General features: G+C 42.8%; 1 protein-coding gene across 1 annotated transcript in view; it reads right to left on the bottom strand.

Annotated features, from left to right (window-relative positions):
• Positions 1–2674: 2674 nt before the first annotated feature.
• Positions 2675–20696, bottom strand: part of Dennd2c (DENN domain containing 2C) — a 38142-nt gene continuing 20120 nt past the window's right edge. Inside the window, exons 8-18 of the mRNA XM_051198803.1 lie at positions 19777–19886; positions 16567–16636; positions 15710–15787; positions 14033–14173; positions 12910–13058; positions 11556–11733; positions 8259–8300; positions 7251–7356; positions 4844–5080; positions 4022–4108; positions 2675–2917 (exon numbers count right to left, since the gene is read on the bottom strand). Coding sequence (XP_051054760.1) covers positions 2886–2917; positions 4022–4108; positions 4844–5080; positions 7251–7356; positions 8259–8300; positions 11556–11733; positions 12910–13058; positions 14033–14173; positions 15710–15787; positions 16567–16636; positions 19777–19886 — 1230 coding nt within the window. The 3' untranslated portion in view covers positions 2675–2885. The remainder of the gene's footprint in view (positions 2918–4021; positions 4109–4843; positions 5081–7250; positions 7357–8258; positions 8301–11555; positions 11734–12909; positions 13059–14032; positions 14174–15709; positions 15788–16566; positions 16637–19776; positions 19887–20696) is intronic.

Raw genomic sequence — 20696 nt, 5'->3', positions numbered from 1 at the left:
CCCTCGCTTAAAAAGCTCCGCCATGTTTTCGTCTTTGGGGCCTACATAAAATCTAATCATTTTGCCTGTAGGATTTGTGGTAATGGTGATTCTCCTTGACTCCCTTCCCCTCATATGTAGCTAGTTTACATTCTCTGTTAAGTTTCTCCCAGCCTAAGAGGTAAGTGCAAAAAAAGATCGTTGGACTATGTATCCCGCCTAATGGGCATTCAACCAAGGCTTAGAGCTTTGGAAACGTTGGTCTCAGTTGTAAGCCCGGTTAGTCTAAGATGGATAGGAGTTCTTATGATTTTACATTATGTAAAACGTGCTGCCTATAGGTTTAAGTAAAGTGAAAGAGCTTCACAACTTGGGGTTTGATAAGAACTGCCTCACCTACGCTTAGGTATTTGAACACTCGGTCCCTAGTTGGTGGCGCTCTTGGGGTGGTTTAGGAGGTGCAGCCTGGCTGGTGGTGGGCTTTTAGAGTTTAAAGCCTCAAGGCACTTTTGCACTGTGCTTCCCAGTTGCAGTTTGAAGGCGCGAGCTCTCAGTTCCCCAATGCTGCCTCCATGCCTTTGGACTCCCACCCCTTGGAACTGTAAGGCAAATAAGCTTTCTCCTTTAAGTTTCTTGTATTACCACTGCAAAAGAAAAGTAACCAATACACATCTTAAGTAGATTTATTTTAAATTCTCCAAGAGATCTGTGGGATCTTTTTAAATGCCTTTATTCATTAAAAGATCTGTAAACATTTGCTAGAAATCTTGAACAATCCTTTTTACAAACATATCCAGAATTCACAATATTTTACAAAAACAAATTACAACAAACTCAAGGAAAGGAAGCAGCTTTAGATGGTAAGAAGGTAAGACTCTCACACCCAAAACACAGTCTCCCTGCAGACCAGCCACAGTAAACACTCCTATTCCCATCTTATAAACAACCAATGACGAACTGTTCCTTCAGGATTGGGAGTGTAAGAAGAGACCCAATGGGGAGATGTCTGAGAAGAGCGCCCTTGGGGTAAGCGACAGCAACGTTTTAAGACACAGGCTCAGTTCTTTCCCCTGGACCCTCATCTGGGAACTATATTGCACAGCACCAGTCTTACATGGGTTCATTCAGACACTTTTGAATGGGTGATAATGGCAGTAATGTACAAGTCAGTCAATTGTATGCAATACAATGTACAACACTTTCTAAGTCTGAATGAATCTTTTCCATGCTAGGTAATAACATTTGCAAAGCTTAAAGAAAAAAAAAACTGACATTTGCCAGAACATTTATCATTTATCAATAAAAATTGCACCTTCACTGGCAAACATCTTTTCCCAGGCACTACTCATGCTCTAGCTTTTCAGCATCTGGTTGATGAAGAGGCGTAGGCTTAGGAAATACTGAGTCTAGTTAGTATAAAAACTCACAACAATGTAAAGATAATCAGTATGGCAGAGCACACATAAGATCCTGGGTTCTGTTCCCAGCACCAAAGACAAAACACAAAAGAAACAGTGTCTCATCTAGACACCCAGAGTTTGAAGTCCCATCAAAGCGTAGAGGTGCCTCTGGTACACAATTTGGAGAACTTTAAACATTGCTATAACACTAAAGTTTCCGTCTGTAGGACTAACTAGCGTTCTCTGTGTTCATAAGGCAAGTGTTTTTGTTTAATTCTATCTTAAGTGTATAACCGGCCAAATTACTTAGCCTCTCTGAACTCCAGTTTCTTGCAAAATGTGAGGCTGATCCAGAGCTTGAATAAAATGACATTTGTAAATGTACCACAATGCAGCAAATTGTGGACACCAAAAGCCAACAAACAGGTAGCTGATGTCCTTCAAAGGACATTTTCATATTGGCTATAATATCCACAAAGCATAATAATGTTGACAGGTGAGAGACAAGCTATTCCAGCAAGACACATGTTTTGAGGAGGACCAGTATGGTGTCTGCTTTTTTAAGGTACTAACATGAGAGAAATTCATCAAGATCGGTCATAGGACAAAAGGGGGCTATCAATACTGAAAACACTGGAATTTGAAAATACAAACAACCCATGGGTTTAAAGCAACTCAATGCTTTCCTAATGAGAGTCGTGTGTAAGGTACATCACAGTGTTCTCCATCTCTACTGAGCCTCTCTAGTACCCAGAACTCAGCATTTCTCTCATTATTCTCATCTTGGAATTGTTTTTAAAAAAATACAACACCAAGTATTTTCCGGATCTTTTCCTTGTCTAGACAACTGCTTTCATAGACTAAGCACAAAATAGAGCTCCATCAGGGTGTTGGTGACACATGCCTTTAATCCCAGCACTCTGAAGGCAGAGGCGGGAGGATCTCTGTGAGTTTGAGGCCAGCCTGGTTTACAGAGCTCGCTCCAGGGAAGCTTCCAAAGAATTACAGAGAAGCCCTGTCTTGTAAAACAAAAACAAAATAGAGCTCCTTGTAACCACCAATAACTAAAGAGAAAACACCACAGTAAAAATAACTTGGCCTAGTGTGGTGATGCCTTTAATCCCAGCACTTGGGAGGCAGAGGCAGGTGAATCTCTGTGAGTTTGAGGCCAGCCTGATCTACAGAATAAGTTCCAGGCCAGCCAGGGCTACATAGAGAGAGACCCTGTCTCAAAAAAAAAAAAAAAAACCCAAACCAACCAACCAACCAACCAACCAACCAACCAACCAAACCAGCCAAACCAGCCAAACCAAAAGTCCCCAAAGGAGAAGCAGAAGAGAGTGCATTGGTTCTAGACTGCTCTGGGTTGGTTTGCAGTGACAGGAGAGTCCTCCTCTGACAGCCTTTCTCCTTAGAATTCAAGGACTCTGTAGGACTCTTGAAGGCATCCACACCCTTGGAGAAATGCTCTTTGGCACTTTCAGTTATGTGTAGAAGAAGATAGACTCACTTCTTGTGGAGGAATCTCATTTTGCTTCCTGGAAGGAGGAAAAGAGCTTGAGTGTTCATTTACTTCACCTGCTGTACCTCTGAGGAAAAGGTACTAACGACCTAGCCATTCAGAACCACTCGTAAAAGCTTGGTCCCCAGCTTTGGAAAGTAATGGAACCTTAAAGAGGGAAAAGGTCTGGTCCTGACTGTGCCCTTGTAGATATTTGGCCCCTTTCCGTCTCTACTTCCTGGCAGCCATGACCACGCAGCTTCTTCTACCCATGTCTTGTCATGATGCATTACCTTGCCACAGGCCCAAAAGCATCAGAGCCCATCAGTCATGAGCTGAAAATCCCCAAACTAGGAGCCCAAATAAGCCTCTGGAGTCTAAAGCCCCATCCTTATCTCAGGCATTCTGTTGCACTAATGGGAAGTTATCAGTAGATGTGTTTAGCCACAAAAAAAAAAAAAAGTGTCTTATTGCAGAAGTGGAAAAGAACTCAAGACATAATCTAATACAAGTGATTTTCAACTCAAACTGAGTTTCAAATTACCTGGCTCACCCCTAGAGATTCTCAGAGCACAAGGGAAACTTTTTTAAAAAGTCCCTAAAGATGATCATCTGATCTAATCCAACCCCAAGGTGCAGATGGAATCATAACCTGCAGCATAATTGGCTGTGGTCTCAGCTAGGTAAGGACAGGGTCTAATCAGAAGCATATATCCTGAAGCTCAGAGTTAAAGTCATTGTTTTGGATAGGCACATCACTGTTCCCATGTCATACTGGAATTTAAAAATCATAAGAAATGCAAAATTAGAGTGAGGCATTCTCTCTGCTCTTCATTCCTCCAGGTCAGGTATTTTTTAAGTCTAAAGTCCATGGGTCCACAAGTCAGGGGTCCATGGACACCCTAAAATTGTGTGTAAAATTTATTGTGTATATATTTTTCTGCTAAACAGGATCATTAAAGGATGTACCTAGAAAAACTTTGTGACCATGGCATGGAAACTTTTACCATAAGGTTAATTAGGGGCTTCACTAAGAGAGACAGCTCAGAGCCCACCCTGAGTATGAGTCTTTGGGATGAGGTTTGTTTTCTGTGACGCTCTTTTACAGCCATTTATCTAACAGGAGAGCAAAGTAACTCACCAAGACTCCGCAAAATTCTATTTACCCCACTGGGTTCCGACTCAGGAATTGTTTCCAAATATTGGAGGGCCCGGACTTCAAATAAACCTATGAAGAAGACATTGGGGAGATTGTCCAACACTATCCTGAAAATGAATTAAATAAAACCTTTTCCTTTCATTTTTTGGCAGTGCTGTGAGCAGACTCAGGTCTTTGCACATGCTAGGTGCAATGTACTACAGAGCTATGCCCCAAATATAAGATGGGTCAATTTTTAATGCCTTTTTTTTACTTATTTACTTAATTATGTGTATGTTTCTGGGGTTGGCATGTGCAAGCCACAGCACACATAGAGGTCAGAGGTTAGCTTGTGGGTATCTGTTCTTTCCATCTATCACACTGAACCAGGGATGGAATTCACATTGTCAGGGTTGTTAACAATAAGCCTTTACCAGATAACCCATCTTCCTAGCCCTGATCCTGTTTTCTTTAATTAATTAATTAATTAATTTTTTATTTAAGATTTTACTTATTTTGTATACAGTGTTCTGGCTACATGTATGCTTGCACTCCAGAAGAGGGCATCATATCTCATTACAGATGGTTGTGAGCCACCATATGAGTGCTGGGAATTGAACTTAGGACCTCTGTAAGAGCAACCAGGGCTCTTAACCTCTGAGCCATTTCTCCAACCCCCAATCATGTATTATTGTACAGTTAAACAGTTTACAGACAATTCCCACAGTAACTCAGATGTGCCCTTTAAGTCCACACATTTTGTCTATTATTCAATCCTTCTAAGTATTCACCAAAAAGAAGGGACTGGTTTATGGTAGAACCCACCTTTAACTCCGCTCTGCCGAAGCTCCCGGTCCTGGACAAATCCTGCAAACATCTGTGTCTCCATGAAGAGATCTAGAAAGTGGCGGACACTCCGGGAAGTGTGGGACTTTCGGAATGGCTCCCTCTGGAACACACGCTCCCCACGCTCTGTGACAGTCATATTCAGAGAATAATGTCCCACAAGTTCCACAAAGAACCTTACAAATGCTTCAGACACCAGAGAATTGAGTGTCACATCTGTTTCAAAATGAAATAAAGAGAAAAACTTAAGCTTTGTGAATGTGGGAATATTGATACTAGTTATACAAGCCATGTCTAAAGAGTCATGAAAAACCAAGAATAAATGTAGGAATGTTCAATATTACCTTGCTGCACAGCTCATGGCATGCAAAAAGCAAATGACTTCCATTTTGACCTATGCTTTCCTCCCATGATACTATTTATTTATTTATTTTTGGTTTTTAGAGACAGGGTTTCTCTGTAGCTTTGGAGCCTCTCTTGGAGCTTTACTCTGTAGACCAGGCTGGCCTTGAACTCAGAGATCTGCCTGCCTCTGCCTCCCGAGTGCTGGGATTAAAGGCTTGCGCCACCGACGCCAGGCTCCACGGTACTTTTATTGCATCTTGCAGCCTGGCTTCCACACTATGGTTTCATTACACATGCAAGTACAACCTGTTTTTCTACTTGTCCCTCTTCTCCCTTCAGTGCTCGCTGCCTCAGTGCCCTCAGTGCTCCCCTGGTCTCCTGATTCCTGTCTAGCCCTGAGAATAATGACAATTTGGTTTTCTCTTGCCACTTCATCCCCTGAGGGTGGTCCTGGACCACTTCTTTTCAGCAGTCTACTCCTTAGAAAGCTAGTTGGCAGCCAGGTGTGGTGGCTCACACCTGTAATCCTAGTATATAGGAGATGCAGGCAAGAGAATCAAGAGTTCAAGGTCATCCTCAGCTAGTTAGATGGTGAGCTTCGAGGCCAGTTTGGATGGTATGAGATCCTGTCTCAAACAGCAGCAGCAGCCAACAAACACAGCCAACTGGCACAGAGACAGAGCTGGCTGTGCAATTCCAAGTCTTAAATCTCCAGACCAGTATTTCACCTTTTCTGCTCTCAGGCTGTCTATGGCTGTCATTGTTTGGCTGTCCCATTATAAATTGCCTAACTGATAAAGTGCATAAATTCCATTTGTCTGGAAGTCACCATATTAGATACCTTACAAAACTTGGTAGGCTATGAGCCAATTAAAATAAAATATGTCAAAACACAAATGCACTATATTTTTCTACAAATCACTTGCCTCCTCAACTTTCTCACCTCATATTGTACTATGATTTATTCTAATAAGAATAATTTACTGAGTATGAAGTACATGTCAGGCAATATACCAAGTATTCTTCAATGACAATAATTAGACATGCTTCCATTGCTTTCTATCTGCCTGTCCTTCCATCCATCCATTTTGACCCCAACACACACCTCTCTCTTTAGGATCTTTTTATGTCTCCCAGGCTGGTCTCAAACTTAGGATCTTTTACTACCTCCCAAGTGCTGAGACCACAGTAATGAACTACTGTGCCTGGCAAAACAATACTTCAGTTTATTGTGGGCTTTGTTCTTTTAAAGACAAGGTCTCTCCAGGCTGGCCTGGAACTCACCCTGTAGGCCCACCCACCAATGCTGGGATTGAAAGCACACAGTGCCACACCCTGCCTCACAACAACACTTTATCACTCCTCTAGCTCTCTTCCTTTCATCAGGTTCCTATCAATAAACAGCCTTGGCTTCCGATCTGAAATGGGGATGATGGCACTGCTTTTTGTTTTGTTTTTTAAGACAGAGTCTCTCAGTGTAGCCTTTGCTGGTTTGGAAATCATTGTGTAGACCAGGCTGGCCTCACACTTATAAAGATCCAAGGACTCTGCATCTCAAGTGCTAAGATTAAAGGCATGTGTAAAACTGCCTACTGACACATGCATTTTTACTTGAGAAGACAGAGTTTCTCTGTGTAGCTTTGAAGCCTGCTCTTGTAGACCAGGCAGGCCTCACATTCACAGAGATCCACCTGTCTCTGCCTCCTGAGTATTTGGATTAAAAGTGAGCATCACCACCACCCATCTGACACATGCTTTATAGAGTCATGGGGAGGGGAGGGGAAGAAGTCAGTAAATACTGGTGACAAGGGAACATCTTTTTAAAAGACAGGATGAAGAACTCAAAGAGAAAATGACCTATGAGACAGGCCTATAGGAAGAAAGCATTCTATAAATGTAACTTTTCCAAGGTCCTATGACAGATCAGTAAGGAAGGGTGTGAGATTTTCAAGGTGCACTACTTAGCACATCCCTTGGCTGAGTGTTGGATTATTAGTGTGGTCACTGCTTTAACCTTAAGCCCTCAGCCCAAGTCTCACACCTTGTGAAAACTGCTGTTCCTGGGCCAAGACTTCAGTTCGATCTTCTAAAATCTGTACCAAGGCAGCTTGAAGTTTAGGTGGCAGGATTTCACCCTCATCGGATACCTTGAGAGAAGCACATGGCATGAGCCTTCTGAGAGTCCAAATGTGCAGTAGCTAACAGCCCCATCCCACAGGTGGCTCTGTGGATACTCTGCCTGGAGCGTCCTTCGAAATGCTGCCACCTACGCAGTCAGAGTGCATGGTGCTTACTGTGTATTTTAACTTCACTTTTAAAAACTAAGCAACACCTTGTAAAATTCTCTCATCTACAAGTTTCATTCTTTGTCTCCAAAGCCATCCCCCAATAAATGGTAGTTCAAATGTGAGAAGCAAACTGATTTAGAAGAGATCTGGTTTCCATGCTCAGTTTACACCCAGAGAGCTGCTCTGAGACTCATCACCCTCACCCCTCCCCATTGAGCATCCATCAGAAGGACCACTTCTTTCTGCCCCAGGATGCCTTGTTGGGATTGCTAGTAAATCATCTCTAAAGTATTATAGAAATGCCCACTGTCCCCAGTCTCCTGTCGTTCTCATCTTTAGATTATAAGTGCATAACTGAGCATCTACAAATAACCAGAGCTAAGTGTTTTTCTCTTCCTTCTGTGATGCTGACTTGGATCGAGACAGGTACTCTACACTGAGCTGCATCCTCAGCCCAATAATTTCATGCACTTAGAGGTGTATATGCCCACCTTTCTGGAGTTGAAGGTGTGGCTACTTCTTTTAGAATAACATTTATGCTGTTTCCTCCTTCCTCCTTTGGGAAGGACACCTTTAAACTCAAGCCAAAAATTTCAGGCCAGTCTTGTATGGCTAACTCCCGTGTCAGCCCAGAGATGGGTATGAACTAGACATCCTTTCTGAGTCATCCTCTCTGAGCACTTTCACATATTTTCTGTCTAATTGCCTCCAGAGACACCGATATCCCCAAACATTATGTAAGCATCTCCTTTGTCACTCACCTCCTGTAGGAACTTGTCTGCACAGAGATCAACGATCAGCACCTGAGGAATAAAGGAGACAGGCAGGTTCAGCCAGAGACATCCACAGACACAGCAGGCACTGCTGGATCGGGATGGGCACTTTGATTCTTTCAGGCCATGGGAATAGTTTCAAAGAAAATTAACTCAAAGTTGCAGTCAATTTAAAAGTTAATCCATTGAAACAACAAATGACTTGGAAAAATAAAAAGATGTGCACAATTACATATTACAGAGATTTGCCAGATCAGTGTGGTAGAGCAGTGCGGGAGAAGATCCTTTTCAATAAGAGGTGGGTAGCTACAAAGAGGGAAAATCCCCAAATGATCTCTACACCACACTATATGCAAACAGAAGAAAGTCAAAAATACAGGGAGACAACAGAGGAGGATATCTTCCTCTTAATAAATTAATGTGAGAAATGTAAGCAGCTCATGAAAACATCAGTCAATAAATGAAAAGATTGGCATCTTAACCACATTAAAAATGAACAACTCTCCTGCACTAAAAAGTGTCATTTTAGGTTGGGTGTGTTGATGCACGATAAAATACTAGCAGTCTGGAGGCTATGACAGGATAGTTGCCAAGTCCCAGCTGGAGACGGAGTAAGACCCTGTATCAAGAACATACGACCTTCACCCCCAACAAAACATACACACCCCAGAAAACAAGTTCAGAACATGGTTTTGGAAAAAGAAAGGCCAAGCAAGCCTCAAGGATGGAGAGGTAGGTAGCCCAGTTGGCAGAGTGCTTGTCTCAAATGAACAAAGCCCACAGTTTGGTCCTTTGTGCTGAATAAATCAGGTGTGCTGCTATACACCTGTAACTCCAGAACTATAGGGATGGAGGTGGACAATAAGAAGTTCAAACTTCATACATAGCTACAAAGTGAGTTTGGGGTCAGCCCAAGCTTCCCGAGGCCCTATCCCTCAAAAAAGAGCACCCCAAAAGAATTAATAAAACAAACAAAAAGACCAAAAAAACCTTTGAGTTGGGCTGTGGTTCAGGGTTAGAGCACTCTTTTAGGTAGGTACACGGGTTTGATCGCCAGCACCATAGAAATAAAAGTAAACAAAAAAACAGGACATCTTACAAATCATAGAAGAGAAATAATCCAGGGTAAAGATAGGATATGATATTCAATGGCCAATAAACACACTTAAAAAGCAATCAAGAAAAACAAATTCAACTATAATGAGCATACATACAGCTCCACAGTCCCCAGCCAGGGCAGCTAAACCACACAAGCTGATGGAGCTTGTGACATGTGGAGCAACAGTTCCTCTCCTGTACTGTTGGGAGAAGTTTAAATAAGCATTACTTTGAAAAAGTTTAATTTAATTTACTAGAGTTGAAGATGTGCTTATCCTATTGCTCAGAATTCTATTTTGAAGCATGTACCCACAGAACTCAAGATTGTAGGGATCAAGTATGGTGGGTAAAAGTATTTACAGCAGGATTATTCATAAAAACCTCAAGCCGGAGACAGCTCAAACATTTACCAACAGAAGGGGTAAGAAACTTGAGGCACACTCATACAATGGCATATTCTAGGGGATCAGAATCATCCAACTATTGGTAAACCTACCCAGATGAATCTTAATGCACATGCCTAACAAAGAAAACTAGAGAAAAGTTACACTATTCTTTTATATCAAGCTTCAAAACTAACAACACTGGATAACACTGTTTAAAAGTGTTATTATTTATTTATTACTTGTGTGTGTGTCTGTGTGTGTGTGATGCACAAAGCCATGGTATGCCGTCTACAGAGGACAACTTGTAGAAGTCAGTTTTCTTCTGTACCTTTGGTTGGATCTCAGGATGTCAGGTTTGGGAAGCACATTCACCTGCTGAGCCACCATACATATTTGAAGATAAAATTATTACAACAAAATACAAACAGATGGCTACAACAAGTGCCAAGACAGTGGTGACCTTTCCTGGGAGTGGAGAAGGGACCATGAGATTAGAGACTATAATCTTTTGATGTAATATCCCATTATGATCTAATACTGAATTATATAAACATTTGCTTTGTAATACTTCACTAGGGTGTATATTGTTTGTTTGGGGCACTTATCTATACATGTGCTATATTTGGAATAACTTCTTTTTTTTATTTTTTGTTTTTTTGAGACAGGGTTTCTCTGTATTGCTTTGGAGCCTGTCCTGGAACTCGCTCTGTAGACCAGGCTGGCTTCGAACTCACAGAGATCTGCCTGCCTCTGCCTCCCGAGAACTGGGATTAAAGGTGTGTACCACCAATGCCCAGCAACAACTTGATTTTAGTCAACCCTGAGAAATTCTGTGTTGATTTAAAAAAGAAAACATGGGCCAGAAAGATCAAGCTAGATGACCTGCACCCCATCCCTGTTGCTCACAGAAAAATAAAGGAGAGGGGCTGCAGAGATGGCTCAGAGATTAAGAGCACCAGCTGCTCTTCTAGAGGTACCAGGTTCAATTCCCAGCACACACATGACAGCTTACAACTGTCCATAACTCTAGTTCCAAGAGATCTGACACCCTCACACAGGTATACATGCAGGCAAAACACCTGCAAATAAATAAAATTTTAAAAAATAGGAATCATTAAAAAAAATCTATTTTAAAGTGAAGGAGAGAACTGACACACATACACACATTACACACACACACTGTTTTGCTTTTTTAAAGAAAACCAAGCCATACCATGGTGGCTCATGCCTTTAATCCCAGCACTCAGGAGGCAGAGGCAGGTGGATCTCTGAGTTCCAGGCCAGCCTGGTCTACAGAGAGAGGTCCAGGACAGATAGGGCTACACAATGAAACCCTGTCTCAAAAAAGAAAACCTCCTTTTCATATATAGATGAGTCTACTGTTCACTACTGTAAAAAAAAAAAAAAAAAAAAAAAAAAGGATTAGATGCAAATGTAATATGGAATTATTTTTACTTTAAGAAAGTTCTAAAACATGATAGTGTAATAAATTATCAATTATATTCTAAAAATATTTAGATTTATTTAATTTCATGAGTAGGAGTGTTTTGCTCATATGTATGTCTGTTATCATTTGCATCCTGGAATTGGAGTCATGGGTAGTTGTGTATCTCCAAGAGGGTACTGGGAATGGAATCTGGGTCCTCTGCAAGAACAAGAGATCTTAACTGCTGAGCCATTTCTGAAGCCCAAATGATAAAATCATTATATTAATAAGAGTTTTACCCCTCTTAAAAGATCACTTGGTTTCCTTTGCCAATGCTCTAGTATCTCCTTGAGGGTATAATTTATTCCATCTTACCTCTTCAATGGGAAGGTCCTGCAGCTGGGGTAAAGAACAAGACAGGATTCCAATAAGGAATGGAGTAGGTGAGCACACTATGTCAATCATGGAGGCTGGCAACACTGGGATGTAGGTGTGCTGCCAGGTGAACGGATACAGTGTAGCTACCACCGCATGGCCACATTTTGACAGGGTGCTAGACAGAGGAGAAAGGACATGTCACATCCAGAGCAGCACACAGAACATATTTCAAATATGCTAAAGAATTACACAGTGACTTCACTGATCTTCACAGACCAACAACCCTGTGAACATGTAAACATGTATCAACTGCTAGCAGACTCATCTCAGTCTGATTCACCACAATTTATCCTGTTTAAAAAAAACAACAAAAAACAAATCCCAATGTTCACCAGGTGGTGGTGGTGCATACTTTTAATCCCAGCACTTGGGAGGCTGAGGCAGAGGGATCTCTGTGAACTCAAGGCCAGCCTGTTCTACAAAGCGCATTCTAGGACATCCACAACAACACCTTTGCCAGTTTCAGGGCAACACAGAGAAATGCTGTCTCAAAAAAAAAAAAAAAAAAGGGGGGGGGGAAATATCACTGTGCTGCCTAGGCTGTCCTTGATTTCCTGGGCTCAAGTGATTTCTTTTGCCTCCAGCCTTCTCAGTAGGTGGGACACAACTGTAACCCTTCAGCCTTGAGTAATACCATTTTTTTTTTTTTAAACTTCTTTCTGTTTTGTTGATTACTTGGTTGGTTTTTTGTTTGTTTGTTTGAGACAGGGTCTCTGTAGCCTTGGCTGGTCTTGAACTCAGAGATCTGCCTGCCTCTGCCTCCTGAGTATTGGGATTAAAGGTGTGTATCACTATTAACTAGCCATCTTTCTAATTTTACGCACAAGTCTTTACAATTTCTGTCATCTTTAGGTGCTAGGAACTGAACCTGGGTCCTTTGCAAGAGCAATAAGTGCCTTAATCACTGAGCCAGCTCTCCAGCTCCAGTTCTAGATATTTTAAATATAGCCCCATTGTAAAAAAGTAAACACAAGCCAAACACCAGCACAAAATAACATATTCCACTATCGTGGTTTATAAGGATCAAGATAAACAATTAGGCCGAACAGATGTTTATTCAGGGAGAAATAACTCACAACATCGACAGGTGAACACCAGCAGGTTCCTGCTTCCAAGAATTCCTCTGGAAGTCCTCCTGTCCCAGTGGGGCTTGCAAGAGGGCATTCTCCAGCACCTCCTCTGACCTACTTCCCCAGGTCACTTCTGCCCCTGGCTCCACCCCCAATGGGCGTGGTCAGTGCCACAGAAGGAGACAAAGTGAATATCCCACTACATTCCACTTACTTCTTACCTTAGGCTGTTGGCAACAAAGATTACCCTCCGCTCTAAAAGGAGGGAGGCACAGACCCGGATGAGATGACACACGCTCAAGCACTTGAAAAGACATTCAAAGTCCACATGTTCCAGTCGTGAATCGAGTGGTCGGCAGAGCTCAATGGACTGAAATGCAAGAGAAAATCAGAAGAGCAGATGCTGGACAGCACCCAGTGGCAACATTTACAGAAGTCTTGCTCCTTCTCTAGTCTGAAAAAGGTCTGCTACTTGGGTCAGGTGTAATCCTAGTACTAGGGAGATAGAAGCAGATGGATCTCTATGAGTTCAAGGCCAACCTGGTCTACATAGAGAGTTCCAGGTCAGCCAGGGTAACATAGCGATTACCCTGTCTGGGGAAAAAAAAAAGTCTGCTACAAGGAGTTTATAAAGCTGCTGTAAAGTTCAGGTAAAGTAATTCCAGCTGGTAAATATATACACACATACATTATGTATATACATATCCACACGTGTGCACGCGCATGCACACACACACATCTGTGGTTTACTGTATTGAGACTGCCACGATAGAGGGACCCATTCTATGTCAGGTAGAAAACCTGAGCCTGAGAATCAACTACCTCACATATTCATTCAATGTTTCTTCAGAATTTCAAGGAAATAAAGCATATTACCTTGAAAAGGTAAAACTATTCCTCCCTACATATGGGCTTCTGGAAATTGTGCCTTGCTGTGGGGTATTTTACACTGTGTGAAGATATATTGCTGTGATTGGTTTAATAAGAGCTAAACTGCCAATAGCTAGACAAGAGGTACAGGCAAGACTTCTGAATAGAGAGAGAGAGGAAGTAGGAGATGAGTCCAAGTGTGCAAAGGAGCCAGGAGATAGGAGAGACAACAGGAGGTACAAGATGGAAGAGAGGTAACACTACATGTTAGAATGAGTTAATTTACATTATAAGAGCTAGTAAGGCCTAAGCCTAAGCTACAGGCTGAGCTTTCATAATTAATGATAAGTCTCTGTGTCATTATTTGTGAGCAGGTAAACCCCCACCCCCTCCAAATTCTGTACACAGGGCCTGTAGTAGTATAAGGCTTGCTTTTAGGTGGCTACTAAACCTCAGTGCGATGAATTAACTTACCCCATCTCCAGCCCCAGGGAGGTAGCTTTTAACTGTGATGGTGCGCCCGGGAGCTGGGAAAGGGGCTTCCATGACACTTCGCATGAATGGGTAAACAAGGGCTGGAGACATTTCTCTTCTCTTCTCTACTTCATCGAGAATCTGCATGGGAACAAAACACCAACAAACATACAGACAAACTCCACAGTAATTTACTAAGGCCTCAGTCCAGAAACTGATAAAAGCTCAAAGCACACATCCCAAGGCTATCTTTATGTGAGTCAACTTACGTTTAGAATCTACTTTTTTAAAAAACAATTTTTACTCTCTCTCTCTCTCTCTCTCTCTCTCTCTCTCTCTCTCTCTGTGTGTGTGTGTGTGTGTGTGTGTAGGTGTGGGCATGCCATGGCTCAAGTGGAAGTCAGAAAATTTGTGGGAGCTGTTAGTTCTCTTCTTCTCCTGGGTGGGTCCTAGGAATTGAACACTGGTTTTCAGGCTTGGCGGCAAGTGCCTTTACCATTTAGCCATTATACCAACCCCTAGAGACCATTTTCATTTCACAAAAGGGCAATATACACATTGTACACACACACACACACACACACACACACACACACACACACACACACACACAAATACTGACAATGGCATCCTGCAAGTTGGGTCTAGAAAAAAACAAGAGGCAAGATATGCTTCAGGATATATTCTTTTAAAACTGTGGGGGTTGGAGAGTTGACTCAGTGGTTAAGAGCACTTGTTACTAGTATAGACCTAGGTTCAGCTCCCAGCACCTACACAGCACCTCACAACCAGTTATAACTCCACTTCCAGGGGATTTGATGCCTTCTTCTGTCTCCCATGGGTACCATGTATACATGTTGTATACAGACATGTACACATGCAAAACACCATACACACAAAATAAAGATAAATAAACCTTTAAAAGGAAAAACCTAAACCTAGGAGTTTTAGCAAACCAAAACCATAATAGAACAGCATTGGCAACGTGATCAGTTCAGGGTCTAAGTTTAAGCCTTCACACCTATTGGGTTTTGTTTTTGTTTGTTTTTGTTTTTTCATTTTAAATTCATTGGGGGGATGACTGTGTATGAGACACCTTGAAAGACCATGACTCAGTGCAATGAACATTTTGTAGGCGGGCTGATTGGACAAAAGGGTTTACTGTATGACTCCCCGGTGGCCAATGCCACTAGGATGGATGAAGGGGTGCTGGAAAGGCAGAGGAGTGAGGAGGGGGGTTTGTTGTTTTGTTTCATTTTTAATTAATCTGGGGGGTTATTTTGGGGGAGGCCCTGCAGGGGTGAGAGGGGGATACGGAAGGACTAAGAGATGAGCAGGACTGGGGTATATGATGTGAAATTCTCTATGAATCAATAAAGAACTGTGTTTTAAAAATCCATTTGGGCAGAGTCATGCAAATGTCACAGCACAGATATGCAGGCCAGAGGACAACCTGTGGGGCTCGTTCTCTCCTTCCCCCATGTGAGTTCCAAGGGTCAAATTCAGGTCATCAGCCTTTACCTGCTGAGCCCTCCTGAGAGTCTGAGGTCCTTACCTACTCTTGGGAGTTTTCCCAAGCAGTATGTTAAAGTCGATGCCACTCAATATTCTCCAGTGAAACCACCAAGAATCGCCTGGGACTTATAAGCTCTTGCCCAGCATTCCCGTTTCACTCACCTTTGAGAAGAGATTGAAGCAGCCTAAGCGACTGACCATGCAGTACACCTCAGGGAACCGCTTTCCTTTGCCTTCTGGCTGGAAAAACAAACCAAGCAGAGCAAGGATTTACTAATTTTAACTATTAATATTTAATCAGCTCCTTGTATGTGGCCAATGCTTGCCCCAGAGTTCAGGCTCAAGCAATGCTCTTCAGACACCAGAGCTGGTGGACTACAGGTGTGCATGGGCTTCTCTCCTATCTTTCAGGCAGCAGGAGCGAGGCTTTCCTCCTCAGTGAGCACGTGAACGAGGGGATGGGAGGATGGGAGTGGGGGTGTCCACCCGAAACAGGTGGTGAGGAACTCAGACCCCTCCACTGGCTCTCTGGACTGCATTTGTCTAACGTGCCACAGTGACAGTCTCTACGTCATGAGTGCCTTTCTCTACTGCAAAGAAACAATGGAGTGAAACCCACAGTCTGCCTATGCCACCTCGCTCTTGCTATGGAAACTAACATGGCTTCTTTTCAAAAACTTTATTGTTGTTTTATGTGTCTAGGTGTTTTGCCTGCAGGTATGTCCAGGCACCATGTGTGTGCAGTGCCCGTAAAGTGCCAGAAGAGGGCATCAAATCCCCTGGGACTGGAGTTACAGTCAGCGTTGAGCCACATTCCCCATGGGTGCTGGGAGTCGAACCTGGGTCTTCTGGAAGGCCAACCACTGTTATTAACCACTGAGCCTTGCCAGCCCTAATGCAGCTTCTTGGATGTTTACATAATTAAGTAGCCCCTAAAGTTATGTAGAGACAGTGCTTCTCAAGTCCCTTGTCAGCCTTCCTTGTTCCGTGACTGACTCTGGCACCAATCTGGTACTCACCAAAAGCTTCTTACAGTAACCAAACCACCGACTTCCATCTTCACCAGTCAACACGAAGGAAAATGTTTCACTGAAAACAAAAGGAAACAAAAAACAGCTGTGCAAGACATTACTCACAGAACAAGTTAGAGGAGTCACTCAGTGATCTAAGAGGAAGCAGAAACATTTATTTGTTTCATGTCACATTCCCATAGTACCCTAGGCCTTGTCCTGGGATAAGTGAGTGGGTATGGGATAGGCTGTTGGTATTGCTGTTCCCTTTTGTTCAGCATCTAATTTAGCCAAACAAACAGGCAATTGAGCTATACAGGATTCTATACCATTTCTCCCTTGCAGATTCTTCTGTGTTTGGTTCTGAGAGGCCATGTAGAACAGTGATAGAAGAAAGACTACTCTGGGCTGGGGAGATGACGTGTAAGCATGACCTGGATACAGACCCATAGGTCTACACAAAGCTGGATGCAATAGCATGCATCTGAATCCTAGCATCTCTACAGTGAGATGGGAGGCAGAGACAGGAGAACCCCACTAGTTCTGAGGCCAAGCTTGGCACAAACAGTGGAAAATAAGAGACCCTGTCTCAGACAAGGCAGAGGCAAGAACTGAACCATGTTGTCCTTTAACTTCCTCACGTGAACATGCATGACAATTCTTTGTCTCATACATACACAGATAGGAAAAGGATTATACCCTTTTTGCTGTTGTTTGAGACAGGACTTGCCTGTGTAGCCCCGGCTGTCCTGGAACTTACTCTGTAGATCAGACTCACCACTACTGCTCAGCCAGATTAATCCTTAATATATACAAATCAACAGGAAAAATATTAACTTATTATAAACATGGGCCAAAAGTAAACATCACAGCTGGGTGTGGTGGCTTTTAATCCCAGCACTTGAGAGGCAGAGGCGGGCGGATCTCTGTGAGTTCCAGGCCAGCCTGGTCTATAAAATGAGTTTTAGGACAACCTCCAAAACTACAAAGAGAAACCCTGTCTCAAAAAACAAAAAGAAACTCACTTAATAACCAAAAACTCTCACATTTGAATAATGAATCAATATTTAAGTGTGTTTTTACTTTCTGGGTATGAGTGTTTGGCCTGCATACATGTCTGTGTACCACTGGGTACAGTGTCCACAGACACCAAAGGCGCCTCAGGTCCTCTGAGACTGGGATGTTAGCTGGCTGTGGGCTGTGGGTGCTGGAGTCAAACCTAGGTCCCGTGCAAGTGCTCTTTTTCCTCTAAGCCATCTATGCAGCACTGAGGAATCTGTATTCAAATATGGTCAAAAAAACGATTGGAGAGGAGTGTTTACAGTGCTGACTCCTGAGCAATCACATCATCTTTGCTTTTTATTTACTCTTCTGCATTTCCTAAATACTCTAGAACATACACTATGCAGGAGGAAGCAGCCAACCATGGAGCAGGCCGATAGGTGAGACTGTACCCCAGCTAGCAGTGCAAGTGACAACACAGACACCGACAGCTGAGAGAATCAGGCTCAACTGGTTATGGGAGGCAGCGGCTAAGTGTGGAGGTGAGGCACGGCTGTTAGAGCAATAGCTGAGAGCATCATCTAATAGGTCATCAACCCATGACATGGTTCAGTTACACAAGATTCTTCACCTAAAAGGCATAATTAATAATTACAATGTAGTTTTCCTTGCTTATTTATATTTTTTGTTTTATGTATATTGATGTTTTGCCTAGATGAGAGTCTGTGCACCACATCTGTGCAGTGACCGTGGAGGCCAGGAGAGGGCATCATCGGCTCCTCTGGACTTAGCATTACAGCTGTTTGCAAACTGCTATGTGGGTGCTGAGAATACCTTTGTCCTCTGGAAAAGCAGCCAGAGGACACTGAGCCATCTTTTCTACCCCTTGCTTGCTTGGATTTTACACAGAGTCTCACTGTTTCCCCGTCTGGACTTCAACTCTTGGGCTCAAGACAACTCCCTTGTCTTATGATCCCTGAGTAACTAAGAGTACAGAGTTATTTTACTATACCTACATTATGGTGTGAATAAAGAAGACACCTATTTATGAAAGTGGGATTTGAGGCTGGCGTGGTGACACACACCTCTAGTGCCAGCATTCGGGTGGCATAAGCCAATGGATCTCTGTGAGTTTGAAGCCACCCTCGTTTATATATAAAGTTCTGGGCCAGGCAGGGCTACATTTTCAGTCTCAAAAAACAAACAAACTGTAGGTGTTTTGTTTGTGAACCTGGAACAGTGGCCACACCCTTTGGGGTGTGGCTTCAGGTGGACTGAAGCGGAAGGAGGGAAGCTAAAGGCGTGGGTTTCCTTTGTGGTCTTTCTGGTGGGTCAGCTGATCAGATAGGAAGGCAGAGAAATGCTCCCCAGATTCTTTGTGTTTTTCTAGGTAAGTGTTCCTCAATAAACACTCATTTATCATTTATATTGGGTCTAGTGAAGTCATTACATTCTCGTCCTCAATAAACAAACAAAAGCAGGATTTGGGGGATAATGGTTTTAGAAACTAAAATTGGTATTTTCCTCTAGATACTTTAAATAAATTCCTTTTTAAAGATTTATTTTTACTATTTTTTTAATATACACACACGTGAGTTTGGGTGCCCTTAGAGAATAGAGGCGCAGGACCCTCCTGGAGCTGGGGTCACAGGCAGTGGGGCACTGGACCACAGGTACTGAGAACCAAACTCAGGTCTTCTGCAAGAGTACTACTTGGTCTTACTGAGCCATCCCTCCAGCCCCACACAATTCTCTAATGCTTCAGTTACCCACACCTATCAAACTGGAGCCTCCCTCTGTACAAGGACCATAAGGAAGCACCGAATCCAGGCTGTGGCTTCTGTCAACTTGAAGAAGAAATAAGATGATGACAATTGTTCTGTTTTGCTGTTTCTAGGTTTTCTAGGTTTAACCCCCAAGGTACCAGCGTGGTGTTCTCCCTCCCCTCTGCCGCTGAATTCAGGCTTTTTTTTTTTTTAACTGCAGGTGATATGGACCCATTTTGCTCTACAGAACTGGTGAACTAAGAAGATGCACAAACTGTGTTCCTCCTTCCTGAGCCCTCATAGGAAACGCTAATTCTGCCCCAGCCCAGCGTACTGCAGCTCCATCTGCTCATGGTCATTCACGGAGCTCTACTCTGACTCTACCCATCTATAACAAACTCTGATTCTATATGCAGTTCCAGCAAACTGAAATCAGAAGGAGCCTGCTTACCTCTTGAGTTCCATGGTTGGCACCCAGTCTTTTGAATCAGGAAAACAAAATTTGGGGATGACTTTGAGCCTCTCCTCAGTGTCTTTGGATTGCTTATAGCCATGATCACCCTGAAAAGGATAACATCACAGAACATCATCTATGAAAACAGGGAACAGAATTTAAAAAAAACAAAAACAAAAAAACCTCAGTCTGGTCTTGGGGAAGCTTGATGGATCCTGTAGAGGTTTCCCTCAGTGTGGCTTCATTCTGAACAGTACGCAAGGGAAAGACTGAAAATCATGTCTGTGCATTGAGGGCAGGCGCTGAGAACAAAGAATCCCATTTGACATGACACAGACTCCAACTGGTGAGGCCCCTGTAATCCATAGTCAGAGAGGCAATGCCAAAGAGCTTTTCACCCACAGGATGATCTAGACTCAGGATTGTCAAACTGGTGGGAGTCCAGCGTTTTATGAATCATGGAAATTAAGATAAACAAAAATCCCTTCTATTATATAGCTCAAAGCATTCTCTGATTAACAATCAAGGATGCTTTAAAAAGGCAGCTGAGTGTTATTTAGAAAAGATACTATTTTTAAATGTTACCCTGTATATAATCATTCCCTTAGCTTTGGTACCTAATTATAGGTTTGCAACTTCCTGTAAAAAAGTTACCATGAAAAACTCTTACAAAAGTGTGGTGTAAGTCAGTCATGGTGTCATCCAGCTATAACCTCAGTTTTTGGGAGGTGGGGGCAGGGGAATTAGGAGTTCAAGGCCAACCTTGGCTACATAGAGAACTCAAGGTCAGCTTGGGCTACAAAAGACCCAGCTTCAAAATAGTAACTAACAAAATGCAGGGCATTGGTGGTGCACGTGCCTTTAGTACCAGCTCTCGGGAGGCAGAGGCAGGCAGATTTTTGTGAGTTTGAGGCCAA

Source organism: Phodopus roborovskii, unplaced genomic scaffold (assembly GCF_943737965.1).
Source record: "Phodopus roborovskii unplaced genomic scaffold, PHOROB, whole genome shotgun sequence".
Taxonomy (NCBI): Eukaryota; Metazoa; Chordata; class Mammalia; order Rodentia; family Cricetidae; genus Phodopus; species Phodopus roborovskii.
This window is presented reverse-complemented; position numbering and strand designations above follow the sequence as displayed.